The sequence below is a fragment of the Pteropus alecto genome, unplaced genomic scaffold (assembly GCF_000325575.1).
Source record: "Pteropus alecto unplaced genomic scaffold, ASM32557v1 scaffold38, whole genome shotgun sequence".
Classification (NCBI taxonomy): Eukaryota; Metazoa; Chordata; class Mammalia; order Chiroptera; family Pteropodidae; genus Pteropus; species Pteropus alecto.
Window position 1 is genome coordinate 6,075,209 of NW_006442512.1, and position 20,224 is coordinate 6,095,432.

A 20,224-nucleotide genomic window follows, 5' to 3' on the forward strand; every position below is an offset into this window, starting at 1 on the left:
GCTATGAACATCGATGTGCAAATATCTTTTTGGATATGGGTTTTCAAGTCTTTCGGGTAAATACCCAGTAGAGGGATTACTGGATCATATGGTAGATCAATTCTTAGTTTTTTGAGGAACCTCCATACTGTTTTCCATAGTGGCTGTACCAATTTGCAGTCCCACCAGCAGTGTATGAGGGTTCTTTTTTCTCTGCATTCTCTCCAACGTTCGTTATTACTTGTCCTGTTGATTATAGCTATTCTAACAGGTGTGAGATGGTATCTCATTGTGATTTTGATTTGCATTTCCCCAATAGCTAGGTATGTTGAGCATCTTTTCATATATTCATTGGCCATTTGTATGTCTTCCAGGGAGAAGTGTCTGTTCAGGTCCTCTGCCCATTTTTTGATTAGATCATTTGTTTTTTTGTTGTTGTTATTGAGTTGTATGAGTTCTTTGTATATTTTGGATATTAGGCCTTTATCGGAGGTGTTGCTTGCAAATATATTTTCCCATTTGATGGTTCTCTCTTTACCTCGTTGATGATTTCTTCCAGTGATTCTTGATTGTCTTCTCACATTTTATAATAGAGTATTAATAGTCGATTGGGAGTTCTCTGAGTAGTTGGGCTTGTGAAATGATCTGCACTGGCCATTTTGTTTGGAACTCTCAATGTCTTTAACTTTTTTCCTCTTCAGCTTGTCTCATTTCCTAGAAAAGATTTTTTTCTTTCCAGCTTGTAAAGTGAAGACCTGATTGTCAGCATTTTGAGAGTCCAGTGGAAATAACAGGCTAGGGAGTCTCAGTGTGCAGTATTTCATACATTTACTTAACTTCTCTGTTTACGTATGTTACCCTTACTTAGAACTGTGCCAAATTTTCCGTAGTCCCTAGATCTTCTTTGTACCATTTCTAGAGAATTAACTTCTGGCCTTCTCTTAGGATGTGGAAGGAGCAGTTCCCACCATGTTCAGAGTTGGAAAGAAGATCTGGGGAAGTAATTGCTTTTTGATCAGATTTTTTTAGTCAGGCCTTCTGTTTTTAACCCCATCTTAAACCCTATTTCGAGCAGTACCTTATGCTGTTATTGTTTAACCTTTTATGGGCTACATAATGTAAATTGATTTATTTTTTGGCTTTTGCACTGTCAGCTCAGGATTCTGTTTCTTGAATCTGATCACTCATCCATTTATTTTCCAGCTTTCAAAATTTCGTTCTGATTTTCTCCTCCCCGCCCCATCTCTGACAGCTCTATTAATGAATAGGATTGACCTGTAATTTTCATTTCTCATAATGTTTATGTTTAGTATTGGTATCAAGGTTATATTACCTCATAAGAGAAATTGGAAAGTGTTCCTTTATCAGTTGTTCTTAAAGATTTGATGGAATTCACTTGTGAAGCTGCATACACCTGAAGTTTTCTTTATAGGAAAGTTTTTTTTATTACATTCAAATTCTTTAATAAATATAAGGACTACTCAGATTTTTAGTTTTGGTTAACAATGTTTTTCTAAGATTTTGTCTATTTTGTCTGAGGTTTGAAATATACTACAAAGTGTTTATAATATTCCACTTACCTTTTTTATATCCCCTAAGATGTTTAATAACATCTCCATTTTCATTCATGGTAGTTGTTATTTGTGCCTCCTCTTGTTTTTATAGGTCTGACCGGAGGATTTTCACTGTATTAATATCTTTAAAGAACCTATTTTTGACTACTGTTCTCTATTGTATATGTGGTCTCCATTTTATTGTATTTTTTTAATCCTTCTACTTTTCTTTGGGATTCATTTGAAGTTCCCTTTCTGAGTTTTTGAGATAGAAGCTTAGTACATTTTCTTTCTCCATTCTCTTTTAAGGCAATAAATTTCCCTCTAAGCTTGGCTTTGACTGCAATTAAAAAGTTTATTATGTACTATTTTAATTATCTTTCATATAAAAATATATTCTCATTTCCATTTTGATTTTTTCACTCATGCATTATTTAGAAGTATATTTATTAATTTCCAAATATATGGGGCTTTTTTGGTTATTTTTGGTTACTGATTTCTAGCTTAATTTGCATAATGGTCATCCTTTGATATCTGTTGTTTAAACTTGCTTTATGGCTCAGCACATTTATAGTCAGCTTCATTTATAAATGTTTCATATATAGTGGAAGAGTGTCTATTCTACAGCTATTGAGTGCATTTCTCTATCAGCTAGGTCATATTTATTAACCATGTTCAAATCTTTGAACAGTTTTACTATTTCTTTTTTTTAATGATTGTTTTTTCAGTTATTGAGAGAAAACAATCAAGTTATCACATAATTGTGGATTTATCTGTTTCTTTTTTTAATTCTGGCAGTTTTTGCTTTATATATATGAGGCTATGTAATTAAGTGATACAAATAGAGAACTGTTCTATCTTCCTAGTGAATTGAGCCTTTTATTAACTTTAATGAAATGTCCTTTTAACTTATTTTTTCCTTCTGTGTGAGATATTAAAACTATATCAGCTTTCTTTTGGTTACTGTTTCCATGGTATATCTTTTTCCATTATTATATTTCAGCCTTTTTATATTCTTATATTTTAAAGGAATATATATATCATTGTTATTTTCGAGTTTGGCAGTCTTTGCATTTTACCTAGAGAATTGACTACATTTATACTTAATGTAATTGCTGATATATATGGGTTTAAATCTACCCATCTTACTATTTGCTTTATGTTTGTCCCATTTGTTCTGTGTTCTTTTTTGTCTTCCTTATTGCTTTTTTCTGATTTTGGTGGGGAGGTGAGCCTGTTAGTTGTACAGTCTTTAACTAGAATGATTACAAAATATGCCCTTGATTTATCTGTCTTATTTTTTTTGTCCATGTGAGTTTTACTAACCTCTTTACTATCAATAGGGCAGTGATTAAATAAGTATAGTACATCCATTCAGCAATGAGGAAATTATATGTTTAAGTGATAAAAGAAAGTAATATGCAAAACTGTGTGTTGTGTCAAAAAAAAAAAGGTTTAGAGTAAGCATTTTATTTTAGCTTTTGTATCTATAAAAAAACGTCTGAAGAGAGATACACAGGAAGCTAATCATGATGGCTTCCTTTTTGATGGTGGTGGTGGGAACCAGAGGGATTCAGGATCTCTCACTATACCTTTTTATATAATTTAAAAATTTTTATTTTGAACCATGTATATGTATTACTTAGTCAAAAATCAGATTATAAAATAGGGATAAAATCATTTGCTATTATATTTTGGGGGATATGAGGGAGTTTGGTTTAATGCCTGTGTTCAACCTTTCATCTTTAACCAGAAGTTTTTACATTTCAGATTAAATCATAAAAAATTATCTTGGTAGTCGTATATGATATAGGAAATATTTATGTTTATCGCTATCGCATGTCATTTTTCTAAATGTTATACAGATGTACACATTACTTTTTATTGTGATGGTACGTATTAATCATATTTTGTTTTCTTTGTTAAAAGATGTGAATTTAGAAAACTATAAAGGAGTTGTTAACTTTTTTTCTTTCAATTTGATAGGTTTGAGAAATTTCTGTGGTTCATTAGCTCAGAGAACTATCTAATTATAGGTGGACGAGATCAGCAACAGAATGAAATAATTGTGAAAAGATACTTGACACCAGGTAGGTAAGATTAAAAATCTAAAGAATTTTCTCTTAAGTAATTAGACCAGTTATATCAATATTAAGTATACATTTTCATCTTAAACTTCTTTGTTGACAGATTTAATTGGTAGAAAGAATTTGATGTTTAATAGTTATGGTTCGACAGTTCTCATTTTAAGTGAATATTTCTAAAGTAGTAATACTGAGCTAATCCACAGTATTGGGCTTTTGATTCTCTACTACTTTAACAAAATAGCTTTAAATCCTCCAAAATATTGTAGATCAAAATTTTTAAAGCTTAATTTTTCTGTGCCAGACTTTTTTTGCAACCTTTTTTCATATTTAGAAATAGGACTTAAGCCTTGTGGAATAAGGCCTCTTATTTATTTTTATTTGTTTGCCGATCACCACCTCACAGTGCCTAACCCTCAATGGTGAGTATCAGAAATTAATAATCAATATCAGAGCTAATCTGATGTCCACTGACGGTCCTGAACCAGGAGAGAAAACAACAGGGATCACATTACATGGTGCCCAGGTTTTGCACTGGCTGCTCATTTTATATATTAAGATCCATGAACTTTTCCTTTTCTGATTAACCATTCACTCCTACATTCAGCTTTTATTCTTTTGTTTGTTCATTGCTATAACATACTTAGAATAAAACTGGAAGTCCTCATCATGGCTTATAAGACTCCTGGCTTCTTCTCCAGCCTCATTTATTACCACTCTCTCCTCAGTCTGGCCTCTTGACTTCTCTCCATGCATGGAAAACATCTATAGTCCTCAGGACCTTTCTATTTGCTAGGATGACCTATGCTCCCATATGTCTCTCGCCCTCTAGCAGGCTAGCCTAGGCTTGCTTACATGATAACTCAACATGTTTCTAAAAGAGAGAAAGCACACTGGCCACTCAAGGCCTAAGCCGGGAACTGGCACTTGGTCACATCTGCCACATTCTACTGGCCAGGACAGGTCATAGGACAGGCCCAGATTCAAGGGATGGGGAAGTGGACTCCGCCTCTTGGTGGGAGAAATTTCACAATCACAGAGCAGAGAGATGCGGGTAGATACAGAGAAAGGAATTGTGACCATTTTTGTAATCTGCCACATTAGCAATGCTGTCCTATTATAAGGAGGCCTATGAGAAATCTCTCAGGGGTAGGAGACGGATTTTTATTTATATGCCTTCTTATCTCTTTTATAGATTTTGAACCCTTAAATAATAAATAAATAAATAATTTTAACTTTAAAAAAAAAACAGGACTTAAAATATTGTTTCTTGTTTTTAAGGGGACATATATGTACATGCTGATCTTCATGGAGCTACTAGCTGTGTAATTAAAAATCCAACAGGTAATATATTTCTGTTATTCAGAACTTTAATTCCTTTCTTTAAAATAATTTTAATATAAGACAAAGATTGTCGATAAAGACAATACCTAACTTTCAGTCATGGATAGAAAACTAGATACAAGGTCAACAAGGAAATAGAAGATTTGAACAATACTATAAGTTAATTAAATCTAATACATATCTCTAGTACACCCTACTTAACAACAGTAGATTCTCATTCTCAAATGCTCCTGGAATGTTCTCCAGGATAGACCATATGATAGTTTATAAGTGAAGTCTCAATAAATTTAAAACTATTAAATTCACACAAAGTTTTCTGACCATAATGGAAAGAAATTAGAAACCACTACTAGAAAATTTAAAAAGTTCACAACAAATGTATGGAAGTTACACAATACACTCATAAATAATGGGTCAAAGAGAAAATCACAGGAGGTGTTAGAAAATACTTTGAAATGAAAGAAATGAGAACTATCAAAACATTAGATGCACCAAGAGCAGTGCTTAGAGAGGAGTTTATAGCTGTAATGCTTATAATAAAAAAGAGGAAAGATCTCAAATCAATAAATTTGTACACATTAAGATCTAGAAAAAGAAAATCAAATAGCCCATAGTAGGGAAAAGAAGGACATAATAGAGTGGAAATAAATGAAACAATAGAAAAAACAATAGAGAAAGTCAACAGAACCAAAGTTGGTTCTTTGAAATGATCAATAAAATCGATAAACCTGTAGCTAGACTGACCAAAAAAAAACAAGAGAAAAGGTTCAGTTTCCTAAAATCAGGAACAAAAGAGGAGCCATTAACTATCAACTTCTCAGAAATCAAAAAGATTGAGAGAATACTGTGTACATTTGTATAGCAACAAATTAGATAATGCAGATGAAATGGACAAATTCCTAGAAAGACATAAACTGCCAAAACTGACCCAGGATGAAATAGAAAATCGAAACAAACCAATAATAAGTAGAGTTTGAATTAGTAATAAGAAAAATCAACTTACAAAAGAAATCTTGGGCTCATATGGCTTCACTGATTAATTCTACCAAACTTTTAAAGAAGATTAAACAGCAATCTTTCACGAACTCTTTGAAAAAATAGAAGAGATGGGAACATTTTTTAACTCTTCTATGAGGCTGTTTTACCCTAATAACACCACCAAAGACATCACAAGAAAAGAAAACTATAGACCAATATCACTAATGAATATAGATACAAAAATATTCAACAAAATGTAAGGAAACTGAATCTAGCAGCATATTAAAAGGATTATACACAATTACAAAGTGGGATTTATCCCAGGAATGCAAGGTTGGTTTTAAGATATAAAAATCAGTGTAGTACAGTATATTAATAGAATAAAGGACAGAATCACATGATCATCTCAGTTGATGTAGAAAAAGCCTTTGGCAATAATTCAACATCCATTTGTGATAGAAGCACTCAACAAACTAGGAATAGAAGGGAACTTTCTCAGCTTGATAAAGAACATCTATGAAAAGCCCACAGCTAACAGTTGTACTTAGTGGCAAAAGACTAAAAGCTTTCCCCCTAAGATCAGGAACAAGATAAGCATGTCTGTTCTTGTTGCTTCTGTTCAACATCGTATGGAGGTTTTATGCCGGCCATAAAGCAATAAAAAGAAGAAATATCCAGATTAGTGAGGAGCAAATAAAACTGTTTTCAGATGACTTGATCTTACATATTTAAAACCAACTATGTGTGTAAGACTTGATCTTATATGTTTAAAACCTTAAGGAATCCACCAGAAATTATTAATAAACAAATTCAGCAATATCCAGGATACAAGATCATAACAAAGGTCAGTTCTATTTCTGTACATTAGCAATGAACAGTAGTAAAAGTTAATAAAACACCCATTTATAATAACATTAAAGAGAATAAAATACTGAGGAGTAAATTTATCAAAAAAATGTAAAACATACACCCCAAACTATAAAAAAAAATCATTGAAAAAAATTAAGACCTAAATAATTGGAAAGAAGTGTTCATCGATTGGAAATATTGATATTGTTCCAATGGCAATACTTCCTACATTAATCTACAGATTCAATGTGATCCCTCCCAAAATTCCAGCTCCCATTTTTTTGCAGATGGACAGGCTGATCCTAAAATTCGTGTGGAAATGCAAAGAACCCAGATTAGCCAAATCATTCTTGATGATGAAGTATAAAATTGGAGGACTCATACTTGCTGATTTCAAAACCTCCTACCAAACAACAGAATCAAAACTGTGGTATTAGAATGAGGATGGGCAGATAGGTCAATGAAGAGAATTGAGATCCCTCATTTATGGTCAGTTGATTTTCAGCAAGGGTGCCAAGGCCAATGGGATAGAACAGTCTTATAATAGATGATGCTGGGACAACTGATATCCATGTGCAAAAGAATGAATTTAGGTCCTCTACTGCACACCATTTACAAAAATTAATTTTGATGCATCAAAGACCTAAACTTAAGACCTAAAACTATAAAATCATTAAAAGAAAATAAGACATAAATCTTTATAATCTTGCATCAGGAAGTTATTGCTTAGATATAACACCAAAAGTATAAAGCAACCAAAGGTGAAAAAACACTTAAATTGGACCTAATCAAAAACATTAAATTCAAAGGACACTATTAAGAAAGTGAAAAAGACAACTCACACAATGGGAGAAAATACTTGCAAATCATTTATCTGATAAAGGACCAAAGAAGTCTTTAAGATTCAACAATAGAAAACCCAGTTTAAAAATAAGCAACAGATTCAGTAGACATTTCTTCAAAGATATGTAAATGGCTAAAAAGCACATAAAATGCACGGCATCATTCATCATTAGGGAAATGCAAATCAAAACAACAATGAGATACCACTTCACATCCACTAGAATGGTTACAATGAAAAAACAGACAATAAGTGTCGGTGAGGATGGGACCCTTATACCCTGCTGGTGGGAATGGAAAACGTTGCAGCTGCTATAGAAAATAGTTTGACAGTTTCCCAAAAAGTTAAACAGAATTTACCAATTCCACTCCTAGGTATATAACCAAGACAATTGAAAATGTATGTCCACATAAAACATTTTTGCAGATATTCCTAGAAGCATTATTTATAATAGCCAAGAAATGGAAACAGCCCATATATCCATCAACTGATAAAGTGTGGTGTATCCATATAGTGGAATATTATTCAGATTTAAAAGGAAAGTGCTGAAACGTGCTCTAACATGGAAGAACCTTAAAAACATTAGGCTAAGTGAAAGAAGCCAGACACATATGATTCCATTTACACCCGATCCTTGAACAACGCAGGTGTTAGGGGCACCAGACAACCACTGCCCCCCACACTGTAGTTGGAAAATCGGTGTATAACTTTTGACTCCCCAAAACTTCACTATTAGTTGCCTACTGTTGACCTGAAGCCTTACAGAAACAAACTGTGATTAACACCTATTTTGTATGCTATATGTATTATATGTTATAAAGTACACTAGAAAAAAAATTACTAAAAATCATTAGAAAATACATGTACAGTATTTATAGAAAAAATACCCGTGTACTTCAAACTTATGTTCAAGGGTCAACTGTATGTGAAATTCTAAAGGCAAATCCATAGAGAAAGAAAGTAGATTAGTGATTGCCACGGGCTGGGAAAATGGAAAGTGACTATTATTAATGGGTATAAAATTCCCTCTAGGGAAGATGAAAATTCTGGAATTAATGGTAATGGTTACATAGCTTTATGAATATGCTAAAACCACTGGGACTTTTTAAGCTGGTGAATTTTATGGTATGTGAATTATGTTTCGACTTAAAAACATTTGAAATCTAGCTAGGGATATATTATTAATATGCTCTTTATTTTGATGATTTAGGCAATGTATAGTAATTCCGGAAGTCTTCAAAGTTTAAATAGGTGTTTTAAATTATCCTTTTTGTAGTGAAGTTAGAATTATTGATATAAGTGAGAAGATATTTCTTCTCCAACTTGTTTTATTTACTTAAACCATCTAAAAGCTTGCTATGTAAATACATTTTTAATATAAATAGTAACTTTTTGTAATATTGAAATAAAACTGTGGTACTAGTATTTAAAATACAAGAAGATTGAACCTGCCACACATGCGATTTTCAGATAGTGCTCTGTACAAAGAAGTCTGTACTTTGGTACTGAAGCATTGTAGCATTGTTATTTCAGGAGAACCAATTCCTCCTCGGACCTTGACTGAAGCTGGCACAATGGCACTTTGCTACAGTGCTGCTTGGGATGCCCGAGTTATCACTAGTGCTTGGTGGGTGTACCATCATCAGGTAATAAGGGCTGTGGTCCTTTTTCTTAATTTATTAAGAGCTACTGTGGGTATAGATGTCATAAAGGCTAAGTACCTTGGAGGCGACACTTTGGTGGTGGAAAAAAATACATAATGTCAGGTAGCAATTGCTATAAAGATTTTTTTTTTAAAGCAGAGTAAGGGGATAGAAAGTGATAGGGGCTACCATTTTGAATAAAGTGTCAGGGAAGGCCTTTCTGTCAAAGTATGATTTGAGCAGCAGCTACCTAAATGAAGAGAGAGTTTTCGTGCAATAAAGAGTGTTCCAGTTACTGCTGGCATACTGACCTAAAAGGTCTTTCTCCTATTCATCTTTCTTGGAATTTTCTGAATTCTCTTTGGCCTTTCCAGAAAAGTAAATATATTCAGTGGTTTCGTATTTACTTTGTTTTAGTAATTGTCCTTCTTTGTGGTTAATTCTATTTTATTTGATGATACTTCATTACATATTTGACTTAACACTGCTGTTGATACCACATTTTCAAGAATTATAATCAATAATGATATACTTTTACAAGGTCCTAAAGCTGTACAGCAAGGTAAAAAAAGAGTTCAGTACCATTGTCCTTTCTTAGATTTAGTTTTATTTTATATCTGTTTAAATTATCTTCTCCTATACTGCATTTTAGGAAATTAATATCACTTCTGGGATTAGATTTTTCTGCTTCAGTCGTTATAAAAGTGGCTTTAATTCTTTTATGAATAAGTTTTGGCAGTTTCACAGTTGTACAAAATTTTTAAAAATTGTGGAATTATATTGCTTACTCCTATTTTGACACATTAGAATATTATTTTTAAAAATCTGCTATCTTTAGTTTCTAAAATGAAAGGTTATTTTTTTACCAAAAATTTTCTCAGAAAAGAATTTTAATAAATATAGTTTTATTTTAGTAAATATAGGTTTATGATAAGTTTATTAAACTTTTTTATTTTTCTCATATCACATTAGAGGAATAGTGTGGACCAGTTCTGGCTCTAATCCAAGGCATTTGAAAATTATCGATGTAGTATATCCTTCATTATTTCCTTTCTTTGTTACTACCTAAGGTATATCTATCATTGAAGAGAGAGATCTGTCCTTTCCATGTTGAGAATTTTTGCTAAATTACAAACTTTTCAGGACATAACGCTTTTTACTTGAATATAACTTTACTCTCTTGAGTGAAAATTTTTTTAAGAAACGTATTTCTTAAGAGTATAATGTATATATTATTGTGTTCCTCAGGTGTCTAAAACAGCACCAACTGGAGAATATTTGACAACAGGAAGCTTCATGATAAGAGGTAATGACTTGTCAGTGTATTATGGAGACAGATTTGAGGACCATCTACTAATATTCTCAGAATAGATACTAATTATTTTTATTTCATACATATGAAATCTATTATGAAATAAGGAAAATAGCCCTAGTGTGGCAGATTTAGCATTTGTCATGTCATCTCCATTTATATTTTTTTATTGATGAGAGTGTACTTTCACATAGTTTAAAGTTATAAGGGTAAGAAAGAATAGCATGACCTTTTTTCTAAAAATGAATTATTCAGAGTCTGACTAACCCAAAGGATGAGAGCAAGCAGTCATATTTTTTTTCTTTCCTAATTCCTGTTCCTTACATAATGCCAAATTCTGTAAATGGGAAATGTTCCTTCATGACAAAAGAAAGACAAAACACGTGTGACTATAGGTGTCAGATATCTTGCATGCATAAAATAAAGAAAACAGATTTTTTAATTGTTTATGCACATTATCTTTTGTAGGAAAAAAGAATTTCCTTCCTCCCTCATATCTAATGATGGGGTTTAGCTTCCTCTTTAAGGTACTCTTCATCTTTGTTATTTTTTTTTTCTGATTTTCATTAGTCTCACCTAAAGTTCCATCAATGAAAAAGAACTATTTCCATAGGTAGATGAGTCTTGTGTTTGGAGACATCGAAGTGAACGAAAAGTCAGAGTGCAGGATGAAGACATGGAGACACTGGCAAGTTGTGCAAGTGAACTCATATCAGAAGAAATGGAACAACTAGGTAGTTCACAGATTTTAATAAAGTAGCTTATAATGTTTTTTATTGTCTAGTTTTCTAAATTCTTAGCAGATCATATCTCCTTTGGGATCATTGAAATTAAAAAAAAAACTTGCTATCGGTTTTACTGAATTCTGTTTTTGGAAATGTTAAGTATAATTCTAGTGAATTATGAAGTATTGGATCCATAACTAATATATTTGGGTATATGTTTATATAATAAAACTTCCGCATTTAGTGGATAATACATGTGTTTAACAGAGATAGACTCAGGTTCATATGAATGAGCATTTACTTTCGGATTTAGGAATTAGAAGTGGTACAAAGATGAGTTATAACAAGTGCAATTTCCTTTATGAGAATTTGGCTTGATTTAATAATATATTTGCTTCCAGTAGAGAATAACTATAGTTACTGGAATAAATTTACCTACCTACCTACCTAAAGGCACTAAGGAAAATATGCCCTCTAACTTATTTTAATAGTTATTTTTTCTCCTATGGTCATTATTTTTTAGGAGTAATATTTGCATCGTTTTGTTTACAACTGCTGTTGTACTTCAGGATTTCTGTTTTTTGAATTTTCACCATGTTCCTGAAACTGTATAAAGTGCTTTATTTACATTATTTTTTACTGAATTCTCATGGTCATTCTTGTCAGATGGGTGGTGGCATCTCATTTTATAGGTGAAGCACCTAGACCATATAACCGTAGGCAGTGTTCCTTTCGCAAAAGTGTGAACACCTACTACATGCCAATTATATAACATGTATTATCTCATTTCAGTTCTCATGTGCAAATAACAGAATTTATAGAACTGCTTCTTTTGTCCTCCTTTTTAGAAAAGACAAAGTTATAGTTTTTATTGTAGAAATGGTCGCAGTATCCACGAAATTTATTGTAGATTGTAGTAAAGGATCTTGGAGATCATTTATTCCAACCAGTTCATAATACAGAGAGTATCCTTTTGTCTAAATTGGAGTACCCTTTGGGGATGCTCAGGCCTTTTTCTGGTTATCTTTTGGAGAAAAGGACATTAGTAGAATATTTTTATGACGTTTTCAAGGAAATCACCTAGCTTTATTGTGATCGTAGCACTCTGACCTTTCCTTATGGTAATTCTACAGATGGAGGTGACAGTAGCAGTGAAGAAGATAAAGAAGAAATACATGAAACTCCTGTGGAAGTGGAACTCATGACTCAGGTTGACCAGGAGGGTATTACTATTCAAAGTGGCGGAGATGAGCTAAGTGAAGAACTGATTCAGGAAGAAAGCTCTGAAGATGAAGGAGAATCTGAAGAGGTGGTCAAAGATCAGGAACCTCTTGGTGAAATGAAGGATGAAGGGGAAGAGACATTAAATTATCCTGATACTACCATTGACTTGTCCCACCTTCAGTCCCAAAGGTAGTTGGAAAACCATAATTTTGTTTTATTTTGTAAGCTAGGAATGATGAAGAGTTAATCCTTACAAAGATAGTACCAAGATTGACCTTCGTACTGTTACCCTTCATTTTCCTAAGGTCTTATTATCTTTTCACCATTTGGTTGGGGGGTAGATCTCTCTAAAGAAATTACCAGGACCTAAAGTAGAAAAATACAGTATATATGAAAGTGGCAAAATTAGGTCAAAATAGAAATGAGTAAATTGTTATAAATGCTAATAATATAGCAAAGGCAATTCCATCCATAAAATAAGTGTTTTAGTGTTTAATGCCTTACTGGTCACCAAGTAAACAATACCATAGTTATAAAAGCATTATCATGGAAGTATTATCATTGAAGTAGTTAAGACTGGTTTAGGAGTCAGAACAGAATTGAGTCTTAGGGTGTATCCTTTGGCAAGTTACTTTATGTCTAAGCTTCAGTTTCCTTTTTGGTGAAAATGGAATGTTATCCCATTCACTGGGTTTTAGTGAAAATTATAGATGCATGTAAAGCATCTAGCAGTGTCTGGCACATAGTAAATGTTCAATACGTGTCAGCTATTAAAGAATGTATTTAAAAGTGTGAGAAAATGAGTAATTTTATTTTTTCTAATTTTACCGAATTTGAAAATTTGTAGGAATGCCAATACTTAAGACTTTTGTAAATGAATGCCTTCTACAGGCTAGTGCACTCCTGTTTTCATAGGTCCCTCCAGAAATTGGTTTCAAAAGAAGAATCTTCTAATATGGTAAGCTGTTTTCAAAATTTTATGAAGAACATCATGTCCTCAATGAAGAGAGTAATTTTCTACTTTTTAATTTTAATTTTTGAAAAATTAACATTAGTGATGTTATTGTTTGCATTTGCTTTTTTTTTTCTTTAATTTTAATAGAGTGACAGTAAATTACAGAGCCGAAGACATTTGTCAGCCAAGGAAAGAAGGTAAACATATTTTTGTTATCTAACTGAAAAGCATGTCATTTTTTTTTTTAATTGACATTTCAGTTATGACAGATCACTTAGCTGTTCTAAAGACTTCCCTTATTAAAATTACCAAGATTTAGCATAAATCTTGTTTGGTTTTTAATATTCAAGTCTAATAGGTTTTTCTGTTTTAGGGCCCTAATCTGTCACTGTAATCAGTGAGATAGGTCAAGTAACACGAGACAAACCTTTTATTACATATATATTGTACGATAGGGTTTGCAGTGTATTAAATAAACAGATTGGTTTCAGGATAATATTGATAGGAATAAACAGGAATGAATACTTGAAATAGGAAAGTTTTATATATAAGAGAAGACTTAGTTTTTTGGTTTGTTTTTTGTTTTTAAATGTAACAGTAGGACTGAGGAGGAAAATAGAAAGGTACAGGCTGAAGGAAAGGAACAACTGAGACAACTGCTGTGGGTGAAAAAGACTAAAACCGGTAAAGCACTCAAGGAAGAGGCCCTAGATTGAAATGGAAAATAAACCTTTTTGTTTGAAAAAGATAATTATTAAACTATTACAGAGAATTCTCTGAGAACGTGGCACTACGCTAGATAGCGAGTATACAGTGAGCTAAAATATAAAATTTGTGTCATGAAGAAGCTTTTACGTCCTGGATTCAGGAAATAGCCATAAACCTATTAGTACATTTGACCCTTGAACAACACAGGGATTAGGGGCGCTGATCTCCATGCAGTTGAAAATCTGCGTATAACTTTAGTTGGGTATCTGGATTGAAAACAGTTGAGCCTTGAACAACACTAGTTTGAACTCTGTGGGCCCACTTCTTCGGGGCATGTAAGTACAACCCATATTGTTCAAGGGTCAACTGTAGTGTTATCTGAAAGTGATATAGTGGTTGAGGAGTAAGAAATTTCTCTGAGTTCAGATGTTTGGGGAAATATCAGAAGTATACTTCGAAGATATATTAGGACTTCGGTAAATGAAGATAAGGTTGAACACGAAGACTCCATGAAGAATTAGCATGAACAAAGTGGGGCAGTGCTTTGAGGAAATGAGAGGTAGACTGAGGATAAAGGGAGCAGAGAGTTCATGTTTGTGAACTGATAGATAAGACTGGCCAAGTATGGACCACAAATGGAGAACTTAGTATGGCAAGCTGCGTATTTTGGATTTTGTCCTGAAAGTGATGTGAAGAGGACTTTTGTAAGCTTTTGAATGGGAATGTGACATAGGTAAACAATTAAAGATTAATCTCGAATTTCATGTAGAACAGATTATGGGGGAAATCACTGGAGGGAGTCTGAGTAGGAAGTGATGATGACCTAGACTGAAGCAGTGACATTTGGAATAGAAGAGATTGCATGTGAAAACTATCACAGTAATAGAATTTCCTTTTCTTCCTTAATTTTGCTTGTTTTTGTATCTATTTATTTATTCAGTTAACCAACAAATATTTTATTGAATACCTAAGATCTGCCAAGGCCATGTTGATAGAAAGACTACAAATCCCAGTGCCTGGTCATCAGGGTGTTGAGGGACTGTATATGGCTGCTGAGTAAGGATTAGTCAAGGATGACAGTGTGTTGTCTGAATAACAGAAACAATGAGGAATCCATGAGAAAATTTTTCAGTTTTCCTGTGTGATGATTTGCTGTTATTTGTATACTGTAGCCTGATGATTATCAATTTAAGCAGAAGCCGTGATCTCTTATATATTACATATTCCCTTCTCCATGTAATTTTTTTAGGGCACTAAGAATTTGAAATTCTAAGAATAAGTTGTTCCCATTTCATTTATATTTAGGGAAATGAAGAAGAAAAAGCTTCCAGGTGACTCCGGGGATTTAGAAGTGATAGAGGGAAAGGACAAAGAAAAAGAAAATACTCTACATATTGAAACTCATCAGAACACAAACAAAAATGCCCCAGCTGTGCAGCCAATGAAGCGAGGACAAAAGGTAATAAAACTTTAGGGTGAATTGTTAAAGTCAGTATAGTATGGTTGTGAAGTTCCTCTTAATTTTTTAAAGTTTAAGTGAACAGATGATGTAGGCAAAAAAATAATCCTATGTGACACCCTTTGACTAAAAATTAGTTGAAAATATAGTGTTTGGGGAACATAGAGATCACTGTTTCATATTCCTTTAAGATCATCTAGACAGAAGACCTCATTTTATGTAGAAGAGGAATGGGAGATTGTGATTTGCCAGAGACACTCAGCTAGTAAAGTGGCAGTGCTGTTCTTTTATTGATAATTTAGCTTAGTAATTTCTTTTTCAATTATTAGTGTGATTTTGGTTAGAGTTCTTATATGTTTTATTAATGGTGGGTGATGAAGGAAGAGGTAGTGGATATAGAATGTACTTTTTAAAAATGCTATAGCAGTGTAAAAAAGAAGGGATTGTGAACCAATATATCACTATCTTTTTTAAAAAATTCCTTTGAAATCTTAATAAAGATCATGTTTCATGATCTTTCCTCCATCTATAGTGACCAGAATTTCCTGTGTTTTTTTTTACCAGTAGGCCTCAAGTAAATGAAGGAACATACTACACATATGGAAGGGAAGAATATCGATTCTCCCCATATTAATATGTAAATTCACCATGACTTTAATTAGAATTGAGATTTTAACTTGATAAAGTAATTGTGAAGTTCATTTAAGTACCAAAGTAAATTCCAGCTGTAGAAAAGAACTATCAATAAAACCGAAAGACAAATGGCAAATCTGAAAAAGTGATAAAAGAAATGCTAATGTAAACAAGGAGAATTGTTTTCAACCAACAAATTAAGAGATAATCTCATTCAGTAAATGTTTACATGCATACCATGGGAATTTTCAGCGGGATTCCTAACACCACCTTTGCTCTTTGACTCAGCAATTCCACTTTAGGAATTTATCCTAAAAAAAAATCAGTGTATGCACTAAGGATATTCATCAAGTTGATATTTATAATAGCAAGAAAACAAAATAATCTAAATGTCCAACAATATAAAATAACAGTAAATAATAGGGTGCATCTTTACCACATTGATTCTTCCTGTCCACGAATGTGAACTGTAATGATGTGACACTATTTTATAGTCTTCAATAAAGATATATTTTCCCCTAGTCTTACCCGTCTTATCTATTCCTACTTAGAATTTTTCTTACTTTTTTAAAATGGTGTATTTTTAAAACTTTCACTTCATAGTTATTAATTGCTGGTATGTGGAAAAACAATTTTCATATTCTAGTAATAGGCAATCTTATTGAATATTTTCTATTTCATGTGTAGGCAGTAATACTGCTTTTCTTCTTTTCTAATCCTAATATCAATTATTACTTATGTTTTTTGCACTAGCTCAAACATCAGTAGTGCTGCAGAGAAGTAATAATAGTGTGCATCTTTGTTAATTACATTAATGGGACTATTTCTAAAATTTTCTTCATTGTTGGATCTTTCCTACGGGTTGTTGGTAGATATCCTTTATGAAGAGTTATTTTAATAATGATGAGTCAAGTTTTGTTGAATGCTTTTTCTGTATCTATTATTTTTCTCCTATAATTGATAAATGTAGTAAATTACTTGAGAAAAACTATTAAATTGGCCTCTAATTTCTCAAATTGTCCTTACCTGGTTTTGGTATCTAGGTTATACCATTTCCTCTTTTTCTACTCTCTGGAAGTTTATGTAAAGTGGAGGTTGTTGGTTCCTTGAAATTTGATAGCATTTGCTTATAAAATTGTACCTGGTGTGTACAGTTTTGCTGGTAGGTTTTTAAGAAATAATTAAATTTCGTGTTTAACTCAATGAATTTTTATCCATGCATATCAAGACACTTGAACATTTCCAGTCCTCCAGAAGGCTCGCTCTTGCCCCTTTCTAAATAGTATCTCCACCAAAAAAAAATTATTCTTACTTTAATTATAGATTATTTTGCCTGCTTTTGAACTTTATATAAAAGTAATCATATGGTATATACTCTGGCACGTTTCACTCAACATTCTGAGTATCATCCATGTTGTTTATAACAGTTCATTTGCATTGCTAAATAGCATTCTGTTGTACGAGTCTGCCACAATTTATCTGCCTGCAGTGTTGTTGATAGACATTCTTATATATGTCTTTTAAGTCTACAAGTATATGTTTCTGTTGTGTAGCTAGGAGTGGAATTGCTGGGTTATAGTGTATACATATTGTATTTGGTTTTAGTAGATATTACCACTTTTGCAGAGTACTTATACCAATTTCCTACCAAGCAGTGTATCAGAATTCCAGTTGCTCCATATCCTTACTAACATTTGATATTGTCAGGGTGTTTGGTTTTTTTTGGTTTTGTTTTTTTTGGTTTTGTTTTTGTTTTTGTTTCGTCATCCAAGTATGTATATACTACAGTCTTTTTGGCTTTAATTTGCATGTCCCTGATGACTAATGATATTGAGCACTTTTTCATGTTTATTAGACCTTTGAATTTTCTCTTTCTGAAGTGCCCATTTTAAAAACTGGGCTGTCCACCTTTCTCATTGATGTATATGAGTTCTTTGAAATCCTGAATTACGAGGCTTATCTTGGATAAATGTATTACATATACTTTTCACATTTTGAGGCTTGATTTTTTTTTCACTTTTATAATAGTATTTTTTTGATGAACAGCATTTGCTAATTTTAATGAAGTTCAACTCATCAATCTTTTATGGTTAGTATGTGTGCGTGTGTGTGCGTGTGTGTGTCCGTGTCCTATTTAAAGAAATCTTTAAAATTTTAGAGATTTTTTTATTTGGGTCCCAGCTAAGATTTTCATCAAGATGAAAATCTTTGCAGGTGAGGCCTAGATGTCTATAATTTAAAAACCATTAGGGTGATGCGAATGTGTAGCCTAAGAATCACTAGTTTAAGTTGATGAAATTCAGTCTTATGAGCCTCTGCAATAAGTACCTAGCCTAGCTTTGCTGCCTTATTTCTTGTTCTTCCTCTGTATATATAGCTTGATCCAACCAAATGTGATGACTTGCTATTACTACTCTGTCCTGTCTTTACCTTATAATCTTCCTTTTCCTATGTTCCAAGATACTATAAAATTTACTTCCTTTAAGACTAACTTACAGGTTTGCTTTATTTCTCCCCCACAGTTCTTGTTCAAGCTGAATGTTTCCTTTCTCAAAGTTATCTTAGAAATGTTTGTACCTCTTATTTAGATTATCTTGCATTAATTTATCCTTACTCATATGTATCTTCTTTTACCACCAGATGGTAAATTCATTGAGGGTGAGGACTGTGGTTTATCTATCTTCATAATGGTGCCTCGCCCAATAAGCATTTTAACAGATAACTAAAGAAGAACCTTTTCTTTAAAAACATTTGTTGTCAGTTTTTAACTGTGGAGTTTTTCCAACCAAAATCTTTTTGATTTTGTAGAGTAAAATGAAAAAAATGAAGGAAAAATACAAAGACCAAGATGAAGAAGACCGTGAACTCATCATGAAATTGCTGGGGGTAAGTAACATCTAAAAACATTTTCTTCCTTTGCTTTCCAAGGGGCATCCAGACCACTGCCTATCTAATATGCTAGGCATTTAATCCATTTTTTGTTACAATATTGACAGTATTGAAAATACTGACATCAGCTGTTTTCTTCTGTGAATTAAAGTCTGCAGGGTCAAACAAAGAAGAAAAAGGAAAGAAGGGGAAGAAAGGAAAAATAAAGGATGAACCAGTGAAGAAACAGCCCCAGAAACCTAGAGGTGGACTAAGGGTCTCAGACAGCATAAAGAAAGAAACTCCATCCCTTGAGGTTATAACTCATGAGATACAGGATTTGGCTGTAGATGATATGCATGATGACAAGGTAAGGCTACCACACACATACAGGCTTTTGCATCTTAGTTAGGGTGACGAACCATCCCAGGGTTCCCAGGACATGGCACTTAACAGTGCTAAAACCAGAATGAGTGATAACCCAATTCTTAATGGAAAGTCACCTTAGAAATACAACCTATGAGACTAAAATTGCAGAACATAAGCATAAAAGTGGTAGTGTTGATAGCTGACAAAAAGTTTATCACAAGTCTTTAGAAAATAATCAGTTTTATAGAGAAGCTTTATTTGATTCTGGTGGGAACTGAATTAAAAGAAGACAAATAATTGGGATTGTCTGGAAGATAAATGGAAAATAAAGTTGTACTTCTCTAGGTTTTTCTATAGGATTACATGTAGTATTGCCTTACATAATGTTGAAAGTGGTTACATAGTTAAAGTGCCAAGTGCCCTAGTAGGAAAACCAGTAAGAAGTTGTTTTCCAGTTAAGATGTTTGCCTAATTGTTCCATCGACCGAATATAAAAGCCCAGCGTTAAGCATATCTTCTTGCATGAATGTGTACATCTTGAAATTCTGAGCAAAAGATTTGTTTTATAAACTTGTAAAAAAAAATTTATTCAACTTCTATTTTTATTTATGGCAGTTAAAGCTTTGGTTATAGTTGTGTGTTCCGTTCAGTGCAGGTAATGCTTATGGGGACTCTAAATGTATTACTGTTTTCTTTTTTC

At 32.8% G+C, this 20,224-nt stretch overlaps 1 protein-coding gene across 1 annotated transcript in view; it reads left to right on the forward strand.

The window, feature by feature from the left end:
• The window catches only part of NEMF (nuclear export mediator factor), a 49,269-nt gene that overhangs the window by 24,442 nt on the left and 4,603 nt on the right, over nt 1-20,224 (forward strand). Inside the window, exons 17-28 of the mRNA XM_006922679.3 lie at nt 3,519-3,622; nt 4,898-4,960; nt 9,162-9,274; nt 10,520-10,577; nt 11,052-11,110; nt 11,197-11,317; nt 12,442-12,721; nt 13,448-13,490; nt 13,635-13,684; nt 15,501-15,654; nt 19,096-19,173; nt 19,328-19,525. Of these exons, the coding sequence (XP_006922741.1) occupies nt 3,519-3,622; nt 4,898-4,960; nt 9,162-9,274; nt 10,520-10,577; nt 11,052-11,110; nt 11,197-11,317; nt 12,442-12,721; nt 13,448-13,490; nt 13,635-13,684; nt 15,501-15,654; nt 19,096-19,173; nt 19,328-19,525 (1,321 nt within the window). The remainder of the gene's footprint in view (nt 1-3,518; nt 3,623-4,897; nt 4,961-9,161; nt 9,275-10,519; nt 10,578-11,051; nt 11,111-11,196; nt 11,318-12,441; nt 12,722-13,447; nt 13,491-13,634; nt 13,685-15,500; nt 15,655-19,095; nt 19,174-19,327; nt 19,526-20,224) is intronic.